The following is a 24209-nucleotide window of genomic DNA, read 5'->3' on the forward strand; positions in this document are numbered from 1 at the left end:
TCTTGTCCCCTTATCTTGTGAGGTCTTCCTATCCCTTAACCTTTCTTTAGTACGATCTTCGTGCAGGCAGGATGGATGCCTCCTCTGACACGTGTCGCAGGTGTTCCTGTTATCACAATCTTTCGATCGATGCCCAGGCCTTAAACAGCCAAAGCACAATTTATTCTCTTGAACAAACTTCTGTCGCTCTGCGGTGGGCTTATCCATGAACTTCCAGCATTTGTGGAGACTGTGACCTGACTTCTCACAGAAGACACAACTAGTAACAGTATCTTTCTCATCAGAGTTAGTTGCTAATACCCTTGCTCCGGGGTTTTGAATCCTTGGCGTCTTAAGTTTCCCATCTTCACTTGGTTTCAAAGCATGAAGGGATGTTACAGGATTGCAAGCAATCTTGGCTTCTCTTGTGAGAAACTTCACAAACTGACTGAAGCTAGGAAAGATCTCCGTTTCTTCTAAGATGTCTGTGACCTTTCTATTCCATCTTGAAGTTAGCCAATCTGGAAGTTTAGCGAGGATCTTTTTTGTTTTCATTACAGTCATTAAGCACCTCCAGGCCCTTATTCTGAGACATAGCAGCTTCACAGCTGCGAAGAAAGTCTACAAGGTCTCTAAGTTCAAGACTGTCCTTGGATCCTATCGTAGGCCATGCATTGAGCTTATCTCTGAAAGACTTGGCGATGAAGAATTTGTTTCCGTACCTTTCTTCAAGAATGGTCCAAGCAGCATGGTAGGCTGATTCTGTTCCTAACATAAAGTAACTTTCGATGGCTTTCTTGGCAGGCCCACCGACATATTTTCTTAAGTAATATATCTTCTCAGTTGTTGGTATGTTCTTCCTGTCTATCAGAGTCTGAAAAGAGACCTTCCAGTCAGTGTACGAGAGAGGCTCTCCATTGAATGTTACTGGTTCTGGTATGGGGAGGCGGCTTTCACTGATTGCTTCCGCTAGTAACCTGAACATGGTCTTGGTGCCATCTTCTTGCTGTGTGAAATGAGCCACTTCTGTGCATGACTTCTTTCACATACTTGCAGTTAGAGAGTGGTTCTCTCTTCTCGTCCTCTGAGTTTTCATCTTGCTCATACACTTGCATTCGCGCCTTGGCAGCATTTAGTTTCTTGAGCACTTCTAGGCGCTCTAACTCTCTACGCTTGTCTTCTAGTGTCCTTCGTCTGGCAGCATTTTCTACCTCTAACTTGACTCGCAGCCTAGCTTCTTCTAAGCTGCGTTTCACAGCCTCAGCTTCTTGCTCCGCTGTTCTCTTCTTATCTTCATCTTCGAGTCGCTGAAGCTCTTCTAGTTGGCGTTCTTGCTTAACCATTACTTCTAAAGCTGCTTGGTTAGCAGCAACTTCCGCCGCAGCCTCTTGTCTCTTGACAGATGACACGCTTGAGCATCTGGAGTTGACCTTTGAGTTGCTTTGAGACTGGGAGGAAGCACTTGAGGGCTGATAGTTGAGACTTGACTTATGTGAGAGTTCGGACATGCACAAGGAATTGCTGTCCTTCCAGTGCAACTCTATCTGGTTACTTTGACCTTCTTCCCTGCCTTTTAAATGACACCTTACAGTCTTGATAATAGACATTGTAACTGCTTCACAAGTATCAACTCTGCGTCGTATATCGTTGTCGGGAATGTCGATTTGACGCAAATTTACATAGACACGGTTTAGCTCTGTAGAGGTATGGCTAATCTTGTTTAAGATGTCTTCTAGTAGGTCTTCAGAGCAACAACCTGTCAGTGACAGTTTTGCTTCCTTTACCAGAGCCTTCCACTTCTCATAGCTGACCCTGAAACATTGTTTGAGCTGTCTCCACCTTTCGTCGCGCAGTTCTCTGCCCTTTTCAGTTAACCTGCGGACCCTCTCACCTTTTCGTGGCTCTTGTTGTGCTACCTCTTCCTGCTGCTCTGCTTGTTCTGATGAAGGCTCGAAGTTTGCGAGGTGTTGCTGCAGCTGCTCAACTTGACCCACCCCATCTCTATCACCTTTAGTGAAACTACCTCTTTCTGACATTCTAAATCAAGTCAAATCAATTCTAGCTAAGGTTTGGATAAGTGAGTAGGTAATTTATACTCTAATTCACTGTAATTTATACCTCAGTACGTGGTATAAACATGTATAATGCTTGAAACAAAGGCTTGAACAAACACCTTACCAAACAATTACACTATTAACTTACAGGTGAAAATAGAATTAATAGGTGTGCGCTGACCCTTAATGTTTGTGACTATATATATATATTTAGTAAGTATCAAATAATATTTTTCAGTAATACACATACCAGCGATACATTAAGATAGAAAGAGCAAATGCATAATACCAGAGTCTTTATGAAATAGACAACTATCTCCAGTCCTTACGAATTGTAATCTTAAAGTCTCTTATTAGCTGTTCAGAAGGCTAGGACCACCTTCAAACACCTTGACTTGTACTTGCGTGTCTGACTTTCCTGTTAGTCTTGACCTTATGTTGCCTCACGATGCTTCCTTATGTGGAGATTTTCTTCTTAGTTTGCAGGTAGGTGCAAAACTCTTATCTGGCAGATGACAAGGTCGACCAGGATTTGGGAATCTTGTAGACGTTTTACAGCTGGATGAGATTCTTCTTTCTCTCTTGCTCGTGAAGAGCATAGAGTTCTCACTGTAGCTCCCTTCAGTAACCACGAGCACAACCGTTCCTTGATTTTAACTGGCGGCTTTATTCTGTAGTTTTAGTCAGAATTATCACCTTCCGTGAGAACTATAAAGTAAATGAAAAATACAGTTAAGCACACTCTTACGACCTTATCTTACGAGTGACTTATTAGCTTGGTATAACTCTGAAGTGCTTACATACATAACAGTTTAACCGGCGTTATAACAGGTTCAGATTAACACATGAATAAAGGAACAAATACCTCATTGGCTGCTTATTACAGAAGGGAGGAAATCAAACTTCACACTTATTATTCCTGGCATGAATTCACACTTCATCCTAACATACACTCTTCAACCTTTATGAACTACACCCGATGACATGAAAACTTAGCTAACGCAGCGCAGGATTGCCTTCCCTCCAAAGGTGTGTTGCTACAATAAGGATCCCCGTTACAACAGTATTAGCTACGTAGTTCCGCTTGTATTATCATTTCCCCCGCACAGCGGACACATAAACAATTCAAACAAAAGACAACGACATAACCTGTAAGTCTAACTGTCAGTTACAATTGGAGGACCAAGAAAGCCGATACTGATTAATTTAGCCTCAAATAAATAATGAAACATGTTTAATTTGGTTTAAATAATGCAAAAACATTTTGTTGGAGAATAAAGTAAAAGTGCAATATGTGCCATGTAAAAAAGCTAACGTTTAAGTTCCTTGCTTAGAACATGAGAACATATGAAAGCTGGTGATTCCTTTTAAGATGAGTCTTCAATATTCCCAGGTTGTAGTTGTTATAGGAATTATAGGACTATTTGGACTATTTCTATACAATTTGTATTTCATATACCTTTGACTATTGGATGTTCTTATAGGCACTTTAGTATTGCCAGTGTAACAGTATAGCTTCCGTCCCTCTCCTCGCCCCTACCTGGGCTCGAACCAGGAACACATCGACAACAGCCACCCTCGAAGCAGCGTTACCCAGGCAGAGCAAGGCGAACAACCACTCCAAGTCTCAGAGCGATTGACTTTGAAACGCTATTAGCACGCACCCCGCTAACTAGCTAGCCATTTCACATCTGTTACATCAGTCTAATCTCGGGAGTTGATAGATAAGTCATAAACAGCCCAATACTTGAAGCACAGCGAAGAGCTGCTGGCAAAACGCACTAAAGTGTTGTATGAATGAATGCTTACAAGCCTGCTGGTGCCTACCACCGCTCAGTCAGACTGCTCTATCAAATCATAGACTTAATTATAACATAATAACACACAGAAATACGAGCCTTAGGTCATTAATATGGTCGATTCCGGAAACTATCATCTCGAAAACAAGACGTTTATTCTTTCAGTGAAATACGGAACCGTTACGTATTTTATCTAACAGGTGGCATCCCTTAGTCTAAATATTCCTGTTACATTGCACAACCTTCAATGTTATGTCATAAATACGTAAAATTCTGGCATATTAGGCGGCCCAAACTGTTGCATATACACTGACTCTGCGTGCAATGAACGCAAGAGAAGTGACACAATTTCACCTGGTTAATATTGCCTGCTAACCTGGATTTCTTTTAGCTAAATATGCAGGTTTAAAAAATATATACTTCTGTGTATTGATTTTAAGAAATGCATTGATGTTTATGGTTAGGTACAGTCGTGCAACGATTGCTTTTTCCGCAAATGCGCTTTTGTTAAATCATCCCCCGTTTGGCGAAATTGGCTGTCTTTGTTCGGAATAAATAGTTTTCACAGTTCGCAACGAGTCATGTTAGCAGGCAATATTAACTAAATATGCAGGTTTAAAAATATATACTTGTGTATTGATTTTAAGAAAGGCATTGATGTTTATGGTTAGGTACACGTTGGTGCAACGACAGTCCTTTTTCGCGAATATGCAAGGCATCGATTTATTTGCAACGCAGGACACGCTAGATAAACTAGTAATATCATCAACCATGTGTAGTTAACTAGTGATTATGATTGATTGTTTTAATTTAATGCTAGCTAGCAACTTACCTTGGCTTCTTACTGCATTAGCGTAACAGGCAGTCTCCTCGTGGAGTGCAATGTAATCAGGTGGTTAGAGCGTTGGACTAGTTAACTGTAAGGTTGCGAGATTGAATCCCCAAGCTGACAAGGTAAAAATCTGTCATTTTGCCCCTGAACGAGGCAGTTAACCTACCGTTCCTAGGCCGTCATTGAAAATAAGAATGTGTTCTTAACTGACTTGCCTAGCTAAATAAAGCTGTTTTCAAAAATCGGCTAAATCGGTGTCCAAAAATACCGATTTCCGATTGTTATGAAAACTTGAAATCGGCCCTAATTAATTGGCCATTCCGATTAATTGGTCGACCTCTAGTGTGAACTGCTCTCGAGGTCATGCCACAGCATTTTAAATCGGATTGAGGTCAGGACTCTAACTGGGCCACTCCAGAAGGCATATTTTCTTCAGTTGAAGCCATTCTGTTGTTGACTTACTTCTGTGTTTTGGGTCGTTGTCCTGTTGCATCACCCAACTTCTGTGTATTGATAGCCTTACATTCTCCTGAAAAATGTATTGGGAATTAATTTTTCTGTCGATGATAGCAAGTTGTCCAGGCCTTGAGGCAGCAAAGCAGCCCCAAACCATGATGCTCCCTCCACCATACTTTACAGTTGGGATGAGGTTTTCATGTTGGTGTGCTGGTCCTTTTTTTTCTCCACACATAATGTTGTGTGTTCCTTCCAAACAACTCAACTGGAGTTTCCTCTGTCCACAGAATATTTTGCCAGTAGCGCTGTGGAACATCCAGGTTCTCTTTTACGAACTTCAGACATGCAGCAATGTTTTCTTTGGACAGCAGTGTCTTCTTCCATGGTGTCCTCCCATGAACACCATTCTTGTTTAGTGTTTTACGTATCGTAGACTCGTCAACAGAGATGTTAGCATGTTCCAAAGATTTCTGTAAGTCTTTAGCTGACACTCTAGGATTCTTCTTAACCTCATTGAGCATTCTGCACTGTGCTCTCTCTAGGGAGAGTACCAACAGTGCTGAACTTTCTCCATTTATAGACAATTTGTCTAACCGTGGACTGATGAACATCAAGACTTTTAGAGATACTTTTGTAACCCTTTCTAACTTTATGCAAGTCAACAATTCTTAATCTTAGGTCTTCTGAGATCTCTTTTGTTCGAGGCATGGTTCACATCAGGCAATGCTTCTTGTGAATAGCGAACTCAAATTTTGTGAGTGTTTTTTATAGGGCAGGGCAGCTCTAACCAACATCTCCAATCTTGTCTCATTGATTGGACCCCAAGTTAGCTGACTCCTGACTCCAATTAGCTTTTGGAGAAGTCATTAACCTCTGGGTTCACATACTGTACTTTTCTAACCTACACTGTGAATGTTTAAATTATGTATTCAATATAGACAAGAAAAATACAATCATTTGTGTGTTATTAGTTTAAGCACACTGTCTATTGTTGTGACTAAGATGAAGATCAGATAAAATTTTCTGACTAATTTATGCAGAAATCCAGGTTATTCCAAAGGGTTCACATACTTTTTCTTGCACTGTATGTAAAGAGGAACATGCATCTGATTTCTACTCCCAGTGATACCGGTGTACTATTTGTGGTGACACATGCCTCTCTCTCTCTCTCTCTCTCTCTCTCTCTCTCTCTCTCTCTCTCTCTCTCTGTCTCTCTGTCTCTCTGTCTCTGTGTGTGTGTTCAGTCGGAGAGGGTGTAGTGAAAGCAGAGCTGGGTGAGGAGTTGGAGCTAGTGAAGGAGGCGGGGCTAGTGGAGGAGGACCTGGTAGCTGTTTCCTACATGGGGGATGAGCTGGACCTGGAGACAGTCGGAGACATCATCGCCATCATAGAGGAGAAGGTAAATAGTGTGGGGGGGTGCAGCTTTTGACCTAAATATCTCTGTAGTAAGCGGTCTTGTTTGTGCGCACTCATCACAGTCCTCTCTCTGTGTGTGTATCTCTTTCTCTCTGTCTGTCTGTATTTCTCAGGTGGATGACTCTGTGGAGGCTCTAGATGCTGCAGCAGTGGAGGCTGCTCTCTCTCTCTGTGAGGAGGCTGTTTCTGCCGGCCACTCCCTCTCAGGCCCCTGGGAGGCCCCTGACTTGAAGTCCTCAGAGCCTGGGCCCACGGTTCAGTCTGACCCCACACAGGGGCTTCAGGGTGGAACGGGAGCTAACCCTGGGGTCCTGGAGCCAGATACAGAGAGTGGAAGGGGGGAAGCCAAGGAGGGATTTGAAACAGTGGGGACAGGCGTTGCTCCTTCTGTTGCCGCTGATGACAGCCTGGCAGGAAGTGAGGTCACAGAGGAAGGAGTTCTCACGGTGGAAGGAAGCCTGAGCACAGCTGTGAAGACTGAGAATGAGGAGTGGACCCAGCCAGAACCAAACACACCCTGTCTAGACTCAGAAGACAGTTCTGGATCAGGGAAAGAGTCCAAGGTAATTGTCCTCTTTTCAGTAACACTCACACATGCACCTTTACCAGGTGCAGTTGAATTATCATCTCTCCTTGTGTATTTTTATGTAGGAAGTGAAGGATGAGGATGGAGGGAGCGACGGGGATCCTGATGAAGAGGTGGAGATGAAAGAGGAGTGTGGAGAGGGGGAGGGGCCCTACCTATCAGAAGTAGAACCGGCAGCCAGTGAGAGTGAGGATGGCTATGGCCCCTCCTCCCAACGCTACACCACAGCTGATTCGCTAGCCAGCAGCCCCGCCTCTTCTCAGTTGTAAGTTTCCAACCCTGGTCCTTGTATCCATGGCAACTCTTAATCTGAACATGCCATCACAAGCCTGAATAAAGCAAGTCAACTCGACTCTTAAATGCTTTTTGACCTATCCCCAAGATGAGGGGTGGTTTCTCTGTAGTAAGCTGTCCATCATCACAATCATGCCTGTCTCTCTCCCTCTACCATTCACCTATCCTCCTGTCTGTGGATCTCTCTCTCAGCTCGATATGTGGGGAGGATCAGGAGGCCGTTCAGGCTCAGAAGATCTGGAAGAAAGCCATCATGCTGGTGTGGAGAGCAGCAGCCAATCACAGGTCAGCTCTTAGACACATTGGCTGTTATTGGGCACATGGTTCAGGCACTGTAGGGTTTGCCTGATCTGTTGTTGTTATCCGTGACAGGTATGCCAGTGTGTTCCTCCAGTCTGTGTCTGATGACATCGCCCCTGGTTATCACAGCATTGTACACAGGTGAGAGTGCTATAAGAGAAAACCGCTTGTTTGCTGAATTATATGTTATGTACACATGAAAATAAAATCTATATGAACAATATAAGTACATACTAACCTTCCCCTCTAAAACACACACACACACTCCTCCCTAACACAACCACACACAGACCCATGGATCTGTCAGCCATCAAGAAGAGTATCGAGGCGGGTCAGATCCGTACGACTGCGGAGTTCCAGCGTGACATCATGCTGATGTTCCAGAACGCGGTGATGTACAACAGCTCTGACCACGATGTGTTCCACATGGCCCTGGAGATGCAGAGGGACGTTCTAGAACACGTGCAGCAGTTTCTGGCCACTCAGCTCATCATGCAGACCTCAGAGTCCTCTATCTCCACCAAGAGCCTCAGAGGCCGCGAGGGGGGCCGCAAACCGGGGGAGCCAATGGAGAAGGTAAAACTAGACTAGACACACACCTCAGCATCGACACCAACGAGCCAAGACATAGGACAGACTCTGTACCCATCTCATGCCCCAATAATCTTATCTTGCCTCTCTCCTAACCTCCCTGCCATTACACTTCCTCTGTAGGAGCATGGAGCCTCTCTCTCCCCTCTCCATTACTACTGTCTGTCTACTGTCTCTCCTTTACTACTGTCTGTCTACTGTGTCTCCGTTACTACTGTCTGTCTACTGTCTCTCCTCTCCGTTACTACCGTCTGTCTACTCTCTCCTCTCCGTTACTACCGTCTCTACTGTGTCTCCGTTACTACTGTCTGTCTACTGTCTCTCTCCTCTCCGTTACTACTGTCTGTCTACTGTCTCTCCTTTACTACTGTCTGTCTACTGTGTCTCCGTTACTACTGTCTGTCTACTGTGTCTCCGTTACTACTGTCTGTCTACTGTGTCTCCGTTACTACTGTCTGTCTACTGTCTCTATCCTCTCCGTTACTACCGTCTGTCTACTCTCTCCTCTCCATTACTACTGTCTGTCTACTGTCTCTCCTTTACTACTGTCTGTCTACTGTGTCTCCGTTACTACTGTCTGTCTACTGTCTCTCCTCTCCGTTACTACCGTCTGTCTACTCTCTCCTCTCCGTTACTACTGTCTGTCTACTCTCTCCTCTCCGTTACTACTGTCTGTCTACTGTGTCTCCGTTAATACTGTCTGTCTACTCTCTTCTCTCCATTACTACAGTCTGTCTACTCTCTGCTCTCCGTTACTACCGTCTGTCTACTGTGTCTCCGTTACTACTGTCTGTCTACTCTCTCCTCTCCGTTACTACTGTCTGTCTACTGTCTCTCCGTTACTACTGTCTGTCTACTGTGTCTCCGTTACTACTGTCTGTCTACTGTGTCTCCGTTACTACAGTCTGTCTACTGTCTCTCCTCTCCGTTACTACCGTCTGTCTACTCTCTCCTCTCCGTTACTACCGTCTGTCTACTCTCTCCTCTCCGTTACTACCGATTGTCTACTCTCTCCTCTCCATTACTACTGTCTGTCTACTGTCCCTCCTCTCCGTTACTACCGTCTGTCTACTCTCTCATCTCCGTTACTACTGTCTGTCTACTGTGTCTCCGTTACTACTGTCTGTCTACTGTCTCTCATCTCCGTTACTACTGTCTGTCTACTGTCTCTCTGTTACTACTGTCTGTCTACTGTGTCTCCGTTAATACTGTCTGTCTACTGTCTCTCCTCTCCGTTACTACCGTCTGTCTACTGTGTCTCCGTTACTACTGTCTGTCTACTCTCTCCTCTCCGTTACTACTGTCTGTCTACTGTCTCTCCGTTACTACTGTCTGTCTACTGTGTCTCCGTTACTACTGTCTGTCTACTGTGTCTCCGTTACTACTGTCTGTCTACTGTGTCTCCGTTACTACTGTCTGTCTACTGTGTCTCCGTTACTACTGTCTGTCTACTGTCTCTCCTCTCCGTTACTACTGTCTGTCTACTGTCTCTCTGTTACTACTGTCTGTCTACTGTGTCTCCGTTAATACTGTCTGTCTACTGTCTCTCCTCTCCGTTACTACCGTCTGTCTGCTCTCTCCTCTCCGTTACTACTGTCTGTCTACTGTCTCTCCGTTACTACTGTCTGTCTACTGTGTCTCCGTTAATACCGTCTGTCTACTCTCTGCTCTCCGTTACTACCGTCTGTCTACAGTGTCTCCGTTACTACTGTCTGTCTACTCTCTCCTCTCCGTTACTACTGTCTGTCTACTGTCTCTCCGTTACTACTGTCTGTCTACTGTGTCTCCGTTACTACTGTCTGTCTCTCCTCTCCGTTACTACTGTCGGTCTACTGTCTCTCCTTTACTACTGTCTGTCTACTGTGTCTCCGTTACTACTGTCTGTCTACTGTCTCTCCTCTCCGTTACTACCGTCTGTCTACTCTCTCCTCTCCGTTACTACCGTCTGTCTACTGTCTCTCCTATCCGTTACTACCGTCTGTCTACTGTCTCTCCTCTCCGTTAATACTGTCTGTCTACTGTGTCTCCGCTACTACTGTCTGTCTACTGTGTCTCCCTTAATACTGTCTGTCTACTCTCTCCTCTCCATTACAACCGTCTGTCTGCTGTGTCTCTGTTACTATCGTCTGTCTGCTGTGTCTCCGTTACTACTGTCTGTCTACTGTGTCTCCATTACTACCGTCTGTCTACTCTCTGCTCTCCGTTACAACCGTCTGTCTGCTGTGTCTCTGTTACTATCGTCTGTCTGCTGTGTCTCCGTTACTACTGTCTGTCTACTCTCTCCTCTCCGTTACTACTGTCTGTCTACTGTCTCTCCTCTCCGTTACTACCGTCTGTCTACTGTGTCTCCGTTACTACTGTCTGTCTACTGTCTCTCCTCTCCATTACTACCGTCTGTCTACTGTCTCTCTCCTCTCCGTTAGTACCATCTGTCTACTCTCCTCTCCTCTCGGTTAGTACCGTCTGTCTACTGTCTCTCTCCTCTCCGTTACTACCATCTGTCTACTGACTCTCTCCTCTCCGTTACTACCGTCTGTCTACTGTCTCTCCTCTCCGTTACTACCGTCTGTCTACGGTCTCTCCTCTCCGTTACTACCATCTCTATACTGTCTCTCCTCTCCGTTAGTACCTTCTGTCTACTGTCTCTCTCCTCTCCGTTACTACCGTCTGTCTACTGACTCTCATCTCTGTTACTACTCTCTACTGTCACTCCTCTCCGTTACTACTCTGTCTACTGTCTCTTCGTTACTACTGTCTGTCTACTGACTCTCCTCTCCGTTACTACCGTCTGTCTACTGTCTCTCCGTTACTACCGTCTGTCTACTGACTCTCCTCTCCGTTACTACTGTCTGTCTACTGACTCGCCTCTCCGTTTGTACCGTCTGTCTACTGTCTCTCTCCTCTCCGTTACTACCGTCTGTCTACTGTCTCTCTCCTCTCCGTTACTACCGTCTGTCTACTGTCTCTTCTCTCTCCGTTACTACCGTCTGTCTACTGACTCTCCTCTCCGTTAGTACTGTCTGTCTACTGACTCTCCTCTCCGTTTCTACAGTCTGTCTACTGTTCTCCCCTTTTCATTACTACCATCTGTCTACTGTCACTCCTCTCCGTTACTACTCTCTACTGTCTCTCCTCTCCGTTACTACCGTCTGTCTACTGACTCTCCTCTCCGTTACTACCGTCTGTCTACTGACTCTCCTCTCCGTTAGTACTGTCTGTCTACTGTGTCTCCCCTCTCCGTTACTACCGTCTGTCTACTGACTCTCCTTTCCGTTACTACCGTCTGTCTACTGACTCTCCTCTCCGTTAGTACTGTCTGTCTACTGTGTCTCCCTCTCCGTTACTACCGTCTGTCTACTGACTCTCCTTTCCGTTACTACCGTCTGTCTACTGTCTCTCTCCTCTCCCGTTACTACCGTCTGTCTACTGACTCTCCTCTCCGTTACTGCCGTCTGTCTACTGACTCTCCTTTCCGTTACTACCGTCTGTCTACTGTCTCTCTCCTTTCCGTTACTACCGTCTGTCTACTGTCTCTCTCCTCTCCGTTACTACCGTCTGTCTACTGACTCTCCTCTCCGTTAGTACTGTCTGTCTACTGTGTCTCCCCTCTCCGTTACTACCGTCTGTCTACTGACTCTCCTTTCCGTTACTACCGTCTGTCTACTGTCTCTCTCCTCTCCGTTACTACCGTCTGTCTACTGACTCTCCTCTCCGTTAGTACGGTCTGTCTACTGTCTCTCTCCTCTCCGTTACTACCGTCTGTCTACTGACTCTCCTTTCCGTTACTACCGTCTGTCTACTGTCTCTCTCCTCTCCGTTACTACCGTCTGTCTACTGTCTCTTCTCTCCGTTACTACCGTCTGTCTACTGACTCTCCTCTCCGTTAGTACTGTCTGTCTACTGACTCTCCTCTCCGTTTCTACAGTCTGTCTTCTGTTCTCCCCTTTTCGTTACTACCATCATTCTACTGTCACTCCTCTCCGTTACTACCGTCTGTCTACTGACTCTCCTCTCCGTTAGTACTGTCTGTCTACTGACTCTCCTCTCCGTTTCTACAGTCTGTCTACTGTTCTCCCCTTTTCATTACTACCATCTGTCTACTGTCACTCCTCTCCGTTACTACTCTCTACTGTCTCTCCTCTCCGTTACTACTGTCTGTCTACTGTCTCTCTCCTCTCCGTTACTACCGTCTGTCTACTGACTCTCCTTTCCGTTACTACCGTCTGTCTACTGTCTCTCTCCTCTCCGTTACTACCGTCTGTCTACTGACTCTCCTCTCCGTTACTACTGTCTGTCTACTGTGTCTCCGTTAATACCGTCTGTCTACTCTCTCCTCTCCGTTACTACCGTCTGTCTACTGTCTCTCTCCTCTCCGTTACTACCGTCTGTCTACTGACTCTCCTCTCCGTTAGTACTGTCTGTCTACTGTGTCTCCGTTACTACTGTCTGTCTACTGTGTCTCCATTACTACCGTCTGTCTACTCTCTGCTCTCCGTTACAACCGTCTGTCTGCTGTGTCTCTGTTACTATCGTCTGTCTGCTGTGTCTCCGTTACTACTGTCTGTCTACTCTCTCCTCTCCGTTACTACTGTCTGTCTACTGTCTCTCCTCTCCGTTACTACCGTCTGTCTACTGTGTCTCCGTTACTACTGTCTGTCTACTGTCTCTCCTCTCCATTACTACCGTCTGTCTACTGTCTCTCTCCTCTCCGTTAGTACCATCTGTCTACTCTCCTCTCCTCTCGGTTAGTACCGTCTGTCTACTGTCTCTCTCCTCTCCGTTACTACCATCTGTCTACTGACTCTCTCCTCTCCGTTACTACCGTCTGTCTACTGTCTCTCCTCTCCGTTACTACCGTCTGTCTACGGTCTCTCCTCTCCGTTACTACCATCTCTATACTGTCTCTCCTCTCCGTTAGTACCTTCTGTCTACTGTCTCTCTCCTCTCCGTTACTACCGTCTGTCTACTGACTCTCATCTCTGTTACTACTCTCTACTGTCACTCCTCTCCGTTACTACTCTGTCTACTGTCTCTTCGTTACTACTGTCTGTCTACTGACTCTCCTCTCCGTTACTACCGTCTGTCTACTGTCTCTCCGTTACTACCGTCTGTCTACTGACTCTCCTCTCCGTTACTACTGTCTGTCTACTGACTCGCCTCTCCGTTTGTACCGTCTGTCTACTGTCTCTCTCCTCTCCGTTACTACCGTCTGTCTACTGTCTCTCTCCTCTCCGTTACTACCGTCTGTCTACTGTCTCTTCTCTCCGTTACTACCGTCTGTCTACTGACTCTCCTCTCCGTTAGTACTGTCTGTCTACTGACTCTCCTCTCCGTTTCTACAGTCTGTCTACTGTTCTCCCCTTTTCATTACTACCATCTGTCTACTGTCACTCCTCTCCGTTACTACTCTCTACTGTCTCTCCTCTCCGTTACTACCGTCTGTCTACTGACTCTCCTCTCCGTTACTACCGTCTGTCTACTGACTCTCCTCTCCGTTAGTACTGTCTGTCTACTGTGTCTCCCCTCTCCGTTACTACCGTCTGTCTACTGACTCTCCTTTCCGTTACTACCGTCTGTCTACTGTCTCTCTCCTCTCCGTTACTACCGTCTGTCTACTGACTCTCCTCTCCGTTAGTACTGTCTGTCTACTGTGTCTCCCCTCTCCGTTACTACCGTCTGTCTACTGACTCTCCTTTCCGTTACTACCGTCTGTCTACTGTCTCTCTCCTCTCCGTTACTACCGTCTGTCTACTGACTCTCCTCTCCGTTACTGCCGTCTGTCTACTGACTCTCCTTTCCGTTACTACCGTCTGTCTACTGTCTCTCTCCTTTCCGTTACTACCGTCTGTCTACTGTCTCTCTCCTCTCCGTTACTACCGTCTGTCTACTGACTCTCCTCTCCGTTAGTACGGTCTGTCTACTGTCTCTCTCCTCTCCGTTACTACCGTCTGTCTACTGACTCTCCTTTCCGTTACTACCGTCTGTCTACTGTCTCTCTCCTCTCCGTTACTACCGTCTGTCTACTGACTCTCCTCTCCGTTAGTACGGTCTGTCTACTGTCTCTCTCCTCTCCGTTACTACCGTCTGTCTACTGACTCTCCTTTCCGTTACTACCGTCTGTCTACTGTCTCTCTCCTCTCCGTTACTACCGTCTGTCTACTGTCTCTTCTCTCCGTTACTACCGTCTGTCTACTGACTCTCCTCTCCGTTAGTACTGTCTGTCTACTGACTCTCCTCTCCGTTTCTACAGTCTGTCTTCTGTTCTCCCCTTTTCGTTACTACCATCTGTCTACTGTCACTCCTCTCCGTTACTACCGTCTGTCTACTGACTCTCCTCTCCGTTAGTACTGTCTGTCTACTGACTCTCCTCTCCGTTTCTACAGTCTGTCTACTGTTCTCCCCTTTTCATTACTACCATCTGTCTACTGTCACTCCTCTCCGTTACTACTCTCTACTGTCTCTCCTCTCCGTTACTACCGTCTGTCTACTGTCTCTCTCCTCTCCGTTACTACCGTCTGTCTACTGACTCTCCTTTCCGTTACTACCGTCTGTCTACTGTCTCTCTCCTCTCCGTTACTACCGTCTGTCTACTGACTCTCCTCTCCGTTAGTACTGTCTGTCTACTGTGTCTCCCCTCTCCGTTACTACCGTCTGTCTACTGACTCTCCTTTCCGTTACTACCGTCTGTCTACTGTCTCTCTCCTCTCCGTTACTACCGTCTGTCTACTGACTCTCCTCTCCGTTAGTACTGTCTGTCTACTGTGTCTCCGTTACTACTGTCTGTCTACTGTGTCTCCATTACTACCGTCTGTCTACTCTCTGCTCTCCGTTACAACCGTCTGTCTGCTGTGTCTCTGTTACTATCGTCTGTCTGCTGTGTCTCCGTTACTACTGTCTGTCTACTCTCTCCTCTCCGTTACTACTGTCTGTCTACTGTCTCTCCTCTCCGTTACTACCGTCTGTCTACTGTGTCTCCGTTACTACTGTCTGTCTACTGTCTCTCCTCTCCATTACTACCGTCTGTCTACTGTCTCTCTCCTCTCCGTTAGTACCATCTGTCTACTCTCCTCTCCTCTCGGTTAGTACCGTCTGTCTACTGTCTCTCTCCTCTCCGTTACTACCATCTGTCTACTGACTCTCTCCTCTCCGTTACTACCGTCTGTCTACTGTCTCTCCTCTCCGTTGCTACCGTCTGTCTACGGTCTCTCCTCTCCGTTACTACCATCTCTATACTGTCTCTCCTCTCCGTTAGTACCTTCTGTCTACTGTCTCTCTCCTCTCCGTTACTACCGTCTGTCTACTGACTCTCATCTCTGTTACTACTCTCTACTGTCACTCCTCTCCGTTACTACTCTGTCTACTGTCTCTTCGTTACTACTGTCTGTCTACTGACTCTCCTCTCCGTTACTACCGTCTGTCTACTGTCTCTCCGTTACTACCGTCTGTCTACTGACTCTCCTCTCCGTTACTACTGTCTGTCTACTGACTCGCCTCTCCGTTTGTACCGTCTGTCTACTGTCTCTCTCCTCTCCGTTACTACCGTCTGTCTACTGTCTCTCTCCTCTCCGTTACTACCGTCTGTCTACTGTCTCTTCTCTCCGTTACTACCGTCTGTCTACTGACTCTCCTCTCCGTTAGTACTGTCTGTCTACTGACTCTCCTCTCCGTTTCTACCGTCTGTCTACTGTCTCTCTCCTTTCCGTTACTACCGTCTGTCTACTGTCTCTCTCCTCTCCGTTACTACCGTCTGTCTACTGACTCTCCTCTCCGTTAGTACTGTCTGTCTACTGTGTCTCCCCTCTCCGTTACTACCGTCTGTCTACTGTGTCTCCCCTCTCCGTTACTACCGTCTGTCTACTGACTCTCCTTTCCGTTACTACCGTCTGTCTACTGTCTCTCTCCTCTCCGTTACTACCGTCTGTCTACTGTCTCTCCCCTCTCCGTTACTACCGTCTGTCTACTGACTCTCCTTTCCGTTACTACCGTCTGTCTACTGTCTCTCTCCTCTCCGTTACTACCGTCTGTCTACTGTCTCTTCTCTCCGTTACTACCGTCTGTCTACTGACTCTCCTCTCCGTTAGTACTGTCTGTCTACTGACTCTCCTCTCCGTTTCTACAGTCTGTCTTCTGTTCTCCCCTTTTCGTTACTACCATCTGTCTACTGTCACTCCTCTCCGTTACTACCGTCTGTCTACTGACTCTCCTCTCCGTTAGTACTGTCTGTCTACTGACTCTCCTCTCCGTTTCTACAGTCTGTCTACTGTTCTCCCCTTTTCATTACTACCATCTGTCTACTGTCACTCCTCTCCGTTACTACTCTCTACTGTCTCTCCTCTCCGTTACTACCGTCTGTCTACTGTCTCTCTCCTCTCCGTTACTACCGTCTGTCTACTGACTCTCCTTTCCGTTACTACCGTCTGTCTACTGTCTCTCTCCTCTCCGTTACTACCGTCTGTCTACTGACTCTCCTCTCCGTTAGTACTGTCTGTCTACTGTGTCTCCCCTCTCCGTTACTACCGTCTGTCTACTGACTCTCCTTTCCGTTACTACCGTCTGTCTACTGTCTCTCTCCTCTCCGTTACTACCGTCTGTCTACTGACTCTCCTCTCCGTTACTACTGTCTGTCTACTGTGTCTCCGTTACTACTGTCTGTCTACTGTGTCTCCATTACTACCGTCTGTCTACTCTCTGCTCTCCGTTACAACCGTCTGTCTGCTGTGTCTCTGTTACTATCGTCTGTCTGCTGTGTCTCCGTTACTACTGTCTGTCTACTCTCTCCTCTCCGTTACTACTGTCTGTCTACTGTCTCTCCTCTCCGTTACTACCGTCTGTCTACTGTGTCTCCGTTACTACTGTCTGTCTACTGTCTCTCCTCTCCATTACTACCGTCTGTCTACTGTCTCTCTCCTCTCCGTTAGTACCATCTGTATACTCTCCTCTCCTCTCGGTTAGTACCGTCTGTCTACTGTCTCTCTCCTCTCCGTTACTACCATCTGTCTACTGACTCTCTCCTCTCCGTTACTACCGTCTGTCTACTGTCTCTCCTCTCCGTTACTACCGTCTGTCTACGGTCTCTCCTCTCCGTTACTACCATCTCTATACTGTCTCTCCTCTCCGTTAGTACCTTCTGTCTACTGTCTCTCTCTCTCCGTTACTACCGTCTGTCTACTGACTCTCATCTCTGTTACTACTCTCTACTGTCACTCCTCTCCGTTACTACTCTGTCTACTGTCTCTTCGTTACTACTGTCTGTCTACTGACTCTCCTCTCCGTTACTACCGTCTGTCTACTGTCTCTCCGTTACTACCGTCTGTCTACTGACTCTCCTCTCCGTTACTACCGTCTGTCTACTGTCTCTCTCCTCTCCGTTACTACCGTCTGTCTACTGTCTCTCTCTCTCCGTTACTACCGTCTGTCTACTGTCTCTCCTCTCCGTTACTACCGTCTGTCTACTGACTCTCCTCTCCGTTAGTACTGTCTGTCTACTGACTCTCCTCTCCGTTTCTACAGTCTGTCTACTGTTCTCCCCTTTTCATTACTACCATCTGTCTACTGTCACTCCTCTCCGTTACTACTCTCTACTGTCTCTCCTCTCCGTTACTACCGTCTGTCTACTGACTCTCCTCTCCGTTACTACCGTCTGTCTACTGACTCTCCTCTCCGTTAGTACTGTCTGTCTACTGTGTCTCCCCTCTCCGTTACTACCGTCTGTCTACTGACTCTCCTTTCCGTTACTACCGTCTGTCTACTGTCTCTCTCCTCTCCGTTACTACCGTCTGTCTACTGACTCTCCTCTCCGTTAGTACTGTCTGTCTACTGTGTCTCCCCTCTCCGTTACTACCGTCTGTCTACTGACTCTCCTTTCCGTTACTACCGTCTGTCTACTGTCTCTCTCCTCTCCGTTACTACCGTCTGTCTACTGACTCTCCTCTCCGTTAGTACTGTCTGTCTACTGTGTCTCCCCTCTCCGTTACTACCGTCTGTCTACTGACTCTCCTTTCCGTTACTACCGTCTGTCTACTGTCTCTCTCCTCTCCGTTACTACCGTCTGTCTACTGACTCTCCTCTCCGTTAGTACGGTCTGTCTACTGTCTCTCTCCTCTCCGTTACTACCGTCTGTCTACTGTCTCTCTCCTCTCCGTTACTACCGTCTGTCTACTGACTCTCCTTTCCGTTACTACCGTCTGTCTACTGTCTCTCTCCTCTCCGTTACTACCGTCTGTCTACTGACTCTCCTCTCCGTTAGTACCGTCTGTCTACTGACTCTCCTCTCCGTTAGTACTGTCTGTCTACTGACTCTCCTCTCCGTTTCTACAGTCTGTCTTCTGTTCTCCCCTTTTCGTTACTACCATCTGTCTACTGTCACTCCTCTCCGTTACTACCGTCTGTCTACTGACTCTCCTCTCCGTTAGTACTGTCTGTCTACTGACTCTCCTCTCCGTTTCTACAGTCTGTCTTCTGTTCTCCCCTTTTCGTTACTACCATCTGTCTACTGTCACTCCTCTCCGTTACTACCGTCTGTCTACTGACTCTCCTCTCCGTTAGTACTGTCTGTCTACTGACTCTCCTCTCCGTTTCTACAGTCTGTCTACTGTTCTCCCCTTTTCATTACTACCATCTGTCTACTGTCACTCCTCTCCGTTACTACTCTCTACTGTCTCTCCTCTCCGTTACTACCGTCTGTCTACTGTCTCTCTCCTCTCCGTTACTACCGTCTGTCTACTGACTCTCCTTTCCGTTACTACCGTCTGTCTCTACTGTCTCTCTCCTCTCCGTTACTACCGTCTGTCTACTGACTCTCCTCTCCGTTAGTACTGTCTGTCTACTGTGTCTCCCTCTCCGTTACTACCGTCTGTCTACTGACTCTCCTTTCCGTTACTACCGTCTGTCTACTGTCTCTCTCCTCTCCGTTACTACCGTCTGTCTACTGACTCTCCTCTCCGTTAGTACTGTCTGTCTACTGTCTCTCTCCTCTCCGTTACTACCGTCTGTCTACTGACTCTCCTCTCCGTTAGTACTGTCTGTCTACTGTGTCTCCCCTCTCCGTTACTACCGTCTGTCTACTGACTCTCCTTTCCGTTACTACCGTCTGTCTACTGTCTCTCTCCTCTCCGTTACTACCGTCTGTCTACTGACTCTCCTCTCCGTTAGTACTGTCTGTCTACTGTGTCTCCCCTCTCCGTTACTGCCGTCTGTCTACTGACTCTCCTTTCCGTTACTACCGTCTGTCTACTGTCTCTCTCCTCTCCGTTACTACCGTCTGTCTACTGACTCTCCTCTCCGTTAGTACTGTCTGTCTACTGTGTCTCCCCTCTCCGTTACTACCGTCTGTCTACTGACTCTCCTTTCCGTTACTACCGTCTGTCTACTGTCTCTCTCCTCTCCGTTACTACCGTCTGTCTACTGACTCTCCTCTCCGTTAGTACGGTCTGTCTACTGTCTCTCTCCTCTCCGTTACTACCGTCTGTCTACTGACTCTCCTTTCCGTTACTACCGTCTGTCTACTGTCTCTCTCCTCTCCGTTACTACCGTCTGTTCTACTGTCTCCCCTCTCCGTTGCTACCGTCTGTCTACTGTCTCTCTCCTCTCCGTTACTACTGTCTGTCTACTGTCTCTCCGTTACTACTGTCTGTCTACTGTGTCTCCGTTAATACTGTCTGTCTACTCTCTTCTCTCCATTACTACCGTCTGTCTACTCTCTGCTCTCCGTTACTACCGTCTGTCTACTGTGTCTCCATTACTACTGTCTGTCTACTCTCTCCTCTCCGTTACTACTGTCTGTCTACTGTCTCTCCGTTACTACTGTCTGTCTACTGTGTCTCCGTTACTACTGTCTGTCTACTGTGTCTCCGTTACTACTGTCTGTCTACTGTCTCTCCTCTCCGTTACTACCGTCTGTCTACTTCTCTCCTCTCCGTTACTACCGTCTGTCTACTCTCTCCTCTCCGTTACTACTGTCTGTCTACTGTCCCTCCTCTCCGTTACTACCGTCTGTCTACTCTCTTTCTCCGTTACTACTGTCTGTCTACTGTCTCTCCGTTACTACTGTCTGTCTACTGTGTCTCCGTTACTACTGTCTGTCTACTGTCTCTCCTCTCCGTTACTACTGTCTGTCTACTCTCTCCTCTCCGTTACTACTGTCTGTCTACTGTCTCTCTGTTACTACTGTCTGTCTACTGTGTCTCCGTTAATACTGTCTGTCTACTGTCTCTCCTCTCCGTTACTACCGTCTGTCTGCTCTCTCCTCTCCGTTACTACTGTCTGTCTACTGTCTCTCCGTTACTACTGTCTGTCTACTGTGTCTCCGTTAATACCGTCTGTCTACTCTCTGCTCTCCGTTACTACCGTCTGTCTACTGTGTCTCCGTTACTACTGTCTGTCTACTCTCTCCTCTCCGTTACTACTGTCTGTCTACTGTCTCTCCGTTACTACTGTCTGTCTACTGTCTCTCTGTTACTACTGTCTGTCTACTGTGTCTCCGTTAATACTGTCTGTCTACTGTCTCTCCTCTCCGTTACTACCGTCTGTCTGCTCTCTCCTCTCCGTTACTACTGTCTGTCTACTGTCTCTCCGTTACTACTGTCTGTCTACTCTCTCCTCTCCGTTACTACTGTCTGTCTACTGTGTCTCCGTTACTACTGTCTGTCTACTGTGTCTCCGTTACTACTGTCTGTCTACTGTCTCTCCTCTCCGTTACTACTGTCTGTCTACTGTGTCTCCGTTACTACTGTCTGTCTACTGTCTCTCCTCTCCGTTACTACCGTCTGTCTACTCTCTCCTCTCCGTTACTACCGTCTGTCTACTGTCTCTCCTATCCGTTACTACCGTCTGTCTACTGTCTCTCCTCTCCGTTAATACTGTCTGTCTACTGTGTCTCCCTTAATACTGTCTGTCTACTCTCTCCTCTCCATTACAACCGTCTGTCTGCTGTGTCTCTGTTACTATAGTCTGTCTGCTGTGTCTCCGTTACTACTGTCTGTCTACTGTGTCTCCATTACTACCGTCTGTCTACTCTCTGCTCTCCGTTACAACCGTCTGTCTGCTGTGTCTCTGTTACTATCGTCTGTCTGCTGTGTCTCCGTTACTACTGTCTGTCTACTCTCTCCTCTCCGTTACTACTGTCTGTCTACTGTCTCTCCTCTCCGTTACTACCGTCTGTCTACTGTATCTCCGTTACTACTGTCTGTCTACTGTCTCTCCTCTCCATTACTACCGTCTGTCTACTCTCTCCTCTCCGTTACTACCGTCTGTCTACTCTCTCCTCTCCGTTACTACCGTCTGTCTACTGTCTCTCTCCTCTCCGTTACTACCGTCTGTTTACTGTCTCTCTCCTCTCCGTTACTACCGTCTGTCTAATGTCTCTCTCCTCTCCGTTACTACCGTCTGTTTACTGTCTCTCTCCTCTCCGTTAGTACCATCTGTCTACTCTCCTCTCCTCTCGGTTAGTACCGTCTGTCTACTGTCTCTCTCCTCTCCGTTACTACCATCTGTCTACTGACTCTCTCTTCTCCGTTACTACCGTCTGTCTACTGTCTCTCCGTTACTACTGTCTGTCTACTCTCTCCTCTCCGTTACTACTGTCTGTCTACTGTCTCTCCGTTACTACTGTCTGTCTACTGTCTCTCTGTTACTACTGTCTGTCTACTGTGTCTCCGTTAATACTGTCTGTCTACTGTCTCTCCTCTCCGTTACTACCGTCTGTCTGCTCTCTCCTCTCCGTTACTACTGTCTGTCTACTGTCTCTCCGTTACTACTGTCTGTCTACTCTCTCCTCTCCGTTACTACTGTCTGTCTACTGTGTCTCCGTTACTACTGTCTGTCTACTGTGTCTCCGTTACTACTGTCTGTCTACTGTCTCTCCTCTCCGTTACTACTGTCTGTCTACTGTGTCTCCGTTACTACTGTCTGTCTACTGTCTCTCCTCTCCGTTACTACCGTCTGTCTACTCTCTCCTCTCCGTTACTACCGTCTGTCTACTGTCTCTCCTATCCGTTACTACCGTCTGTCTACTGTCTCTCCTCTCCGTTAATACTGTCTGTCTACTGTGTCTCCCTTAATACTGTCTGTCTACTCTCTCCTCTCCATTACAACCGTCTGTCTGCTGTGTCTCTGTTACTATAGTCTGTCTGCTGTGTCTCCGTTACTACTGTCTGTCTACTGTGTCTCCATTACTACCGTCTGTCTACTCTCTGCTCTCCGTTACAACCGTCTGTCTGCTGTGTCTCTGTTACTATCGTCTGTCTGCTGTGTCTCCGTTACTGTCTGTCTACTCTCTCCTCTCCGTTACTGTCTGTCTACTGTCTCTCCTCTCCATCTGTCTACTGTATCTCCGTTACTACTGTCTGTCTACTGTCTCTCCTCTCCATTACTACCGTCTGTCTACTCTCCTCTCCGTCTACCGTCTGTCTACTCCGTCTCCGTCTACTCTGTCTCCTCTCCCGTTACTACCGTCTGTCTACTGTCTCTCTCCTCTCCGTTACTACCGTCTGTTTACTGTCTCTCTCTCTCCGTTACTACCGTCTGTCTAATGTCTCTCTCCTCTCCGTTACTACCGTCTGTTTACTGTCTCTCTCCTCTCCGTTAGTACCATCTGTCTACTCTCCTCTCCTCTCGGTTAGTACCGTCTGTCTACTGTCTCTCTCCTCCGTTACTACCATCTGTCTACTGACTCTCTCTTCTCCGTTACTACCGTCTGTCTACTGTCTCTCCTCTCCGTTACTACCGTCTGTCTACTGACTCTCCTCTCCGTTAGTACGGTCTGTCTACTGTCTCTCTCCTCTCCGTTACTACCGTCTGTCTACTGTCTCTCTCCTCTCCGTTACTACCGTCTGTCTACTGACTCTCCTTTCCGTTACTACCGTCTGTCTACTGTCTCTCTCCTCTCCGTTACTACCGTCTGTCTACTGTCTCTTCTCTCCGTTACTACCGTCTGTCTACTGACTCTCCTCTCCGTTAGTACTGTCTGTCTACTGACTCTCCTCTCCGTTTCTACAGTCTGTCTTCTGTTCTCCCCTTTTCGTTACTACCATCTGTCTACTGTCACTCCTCTCCGTTACTACCGTCTGTCTACTGACTCTCCTCTCCGTTAGTACTGTCTGTCTACTGACTCTCCTCTCCGTTTCTACAGTCTGTCTTCTGTTCTCCCCTTTTCGTTACTACCATCTGTCTACTGTCACTCCTCTCCGTTACTACCGTCTGTCTACTGACTCTCCTCTCCGTTAGTACTGTCTGTCTACTGACTCTCCTCTCCGTTTCTACAGTCTGTCTACTGTTCTCCCCTTTTCATTACTACCATCTGTCTACTGTCACTCCTCTCCGTTACTACTCTCTACTGTCTCTCCTCTCCGTTACTACCGTCTGTCTACTGTCTCTCGTCTCCGTTACTACCGTCTGTCTACTGACTCTCCTTTCCGTTACTACCGTCTGTCTACTGTCTCTCCTCTCTGTTACTACCGTCTGTCTACTGTCTCTCGTCTCCGTTACTACCGTCTGTCTACTGACTCTCCTTTCCGTTACTACCGTCTGTCTACTGTCTCTCTCCTCTCCGTTACTACCGTCTGTCTACTGACTCTCCTCTCCGTTAGTACTGTCTGTCTACTGTCTCTCTCCTCTCCGTTACTACCGTCTGTCTACTGACTCTCCTCTCTGTTAGTACTGTCTGTCTACTGTGTCTCCCCTCTCCGTTACTACCGTCTGTCTACTGACTCTCCTTTCCGTTACTACCGTCTGTCTACTGTCTCTCTCCTCTCCGTTACTACCGTCTGTCTACTGACTCTCCTCTCCGTTAGTACTGTCTGTCTACTGTGTCTCCCCTCTCCGTTACTGCCGTCTGTCTACTGACTCTCCTTTCCGTTACTACCGTCTGTCTACTGTCTCTCTCCTCTCCGTTACTACCGTCTGTC

The 24209-nt window shown here is 47.2% G+C and overlaps 1 protein-coding gene across 3 annotated transcripts in view; it reads left to right on the forward strand.

Annotated features, from left to right (window-relative positions):
• Window positions 1–24209, forward strand: part of LOC118383583 (bromodomain-containing protein 8-like) — a 64341-nt gene that overhangs the window by 25103 nt on the left and 15029 nt on the right. For all 3 annotated transcript variants that reach the window (XM_052513352.1, XM_052513360.1, XM_052513361.1), the window contains 6 exons: window positions 6365–6519; window positions 6650–7099; window positions 7188–7387; window positions 7609–7701; window positions 7789–7857; window positions 8007–8292. In XM_052513352.1, coding sequence (XP_052369312.1) covers window positions 6365–6519; window positions 6650–7099; window positions 7188–7387; window positions 7609–7701; window positions 7789–7857; window positions 8007–8292 — 1253 coding nt within the window. The remainder of the gene's footprint in view (window positions 1–6364; window positions 6520–6649; window positions 7100–7187; window positions 7388–7608; window positions 7702–7788; window positions 7858–8006; window positions 8293–24209) is intronic.

Source organism: Oncorhynchus keta, chromosome 4 (genome assembly GCF_023373465.1).
Source record: "Oncorhynchus keta strain PuntledgeMale-10-30-2019 chromosome 4, Oket_V2, whole genome shotgun sequence".
Lineage (NCBI taxonomy): Eukaryota > Metazoa > Chordata > Actinopteri > Salmoniformes > Salmonidae > Oncorhynchus > Oncorhynchus keta.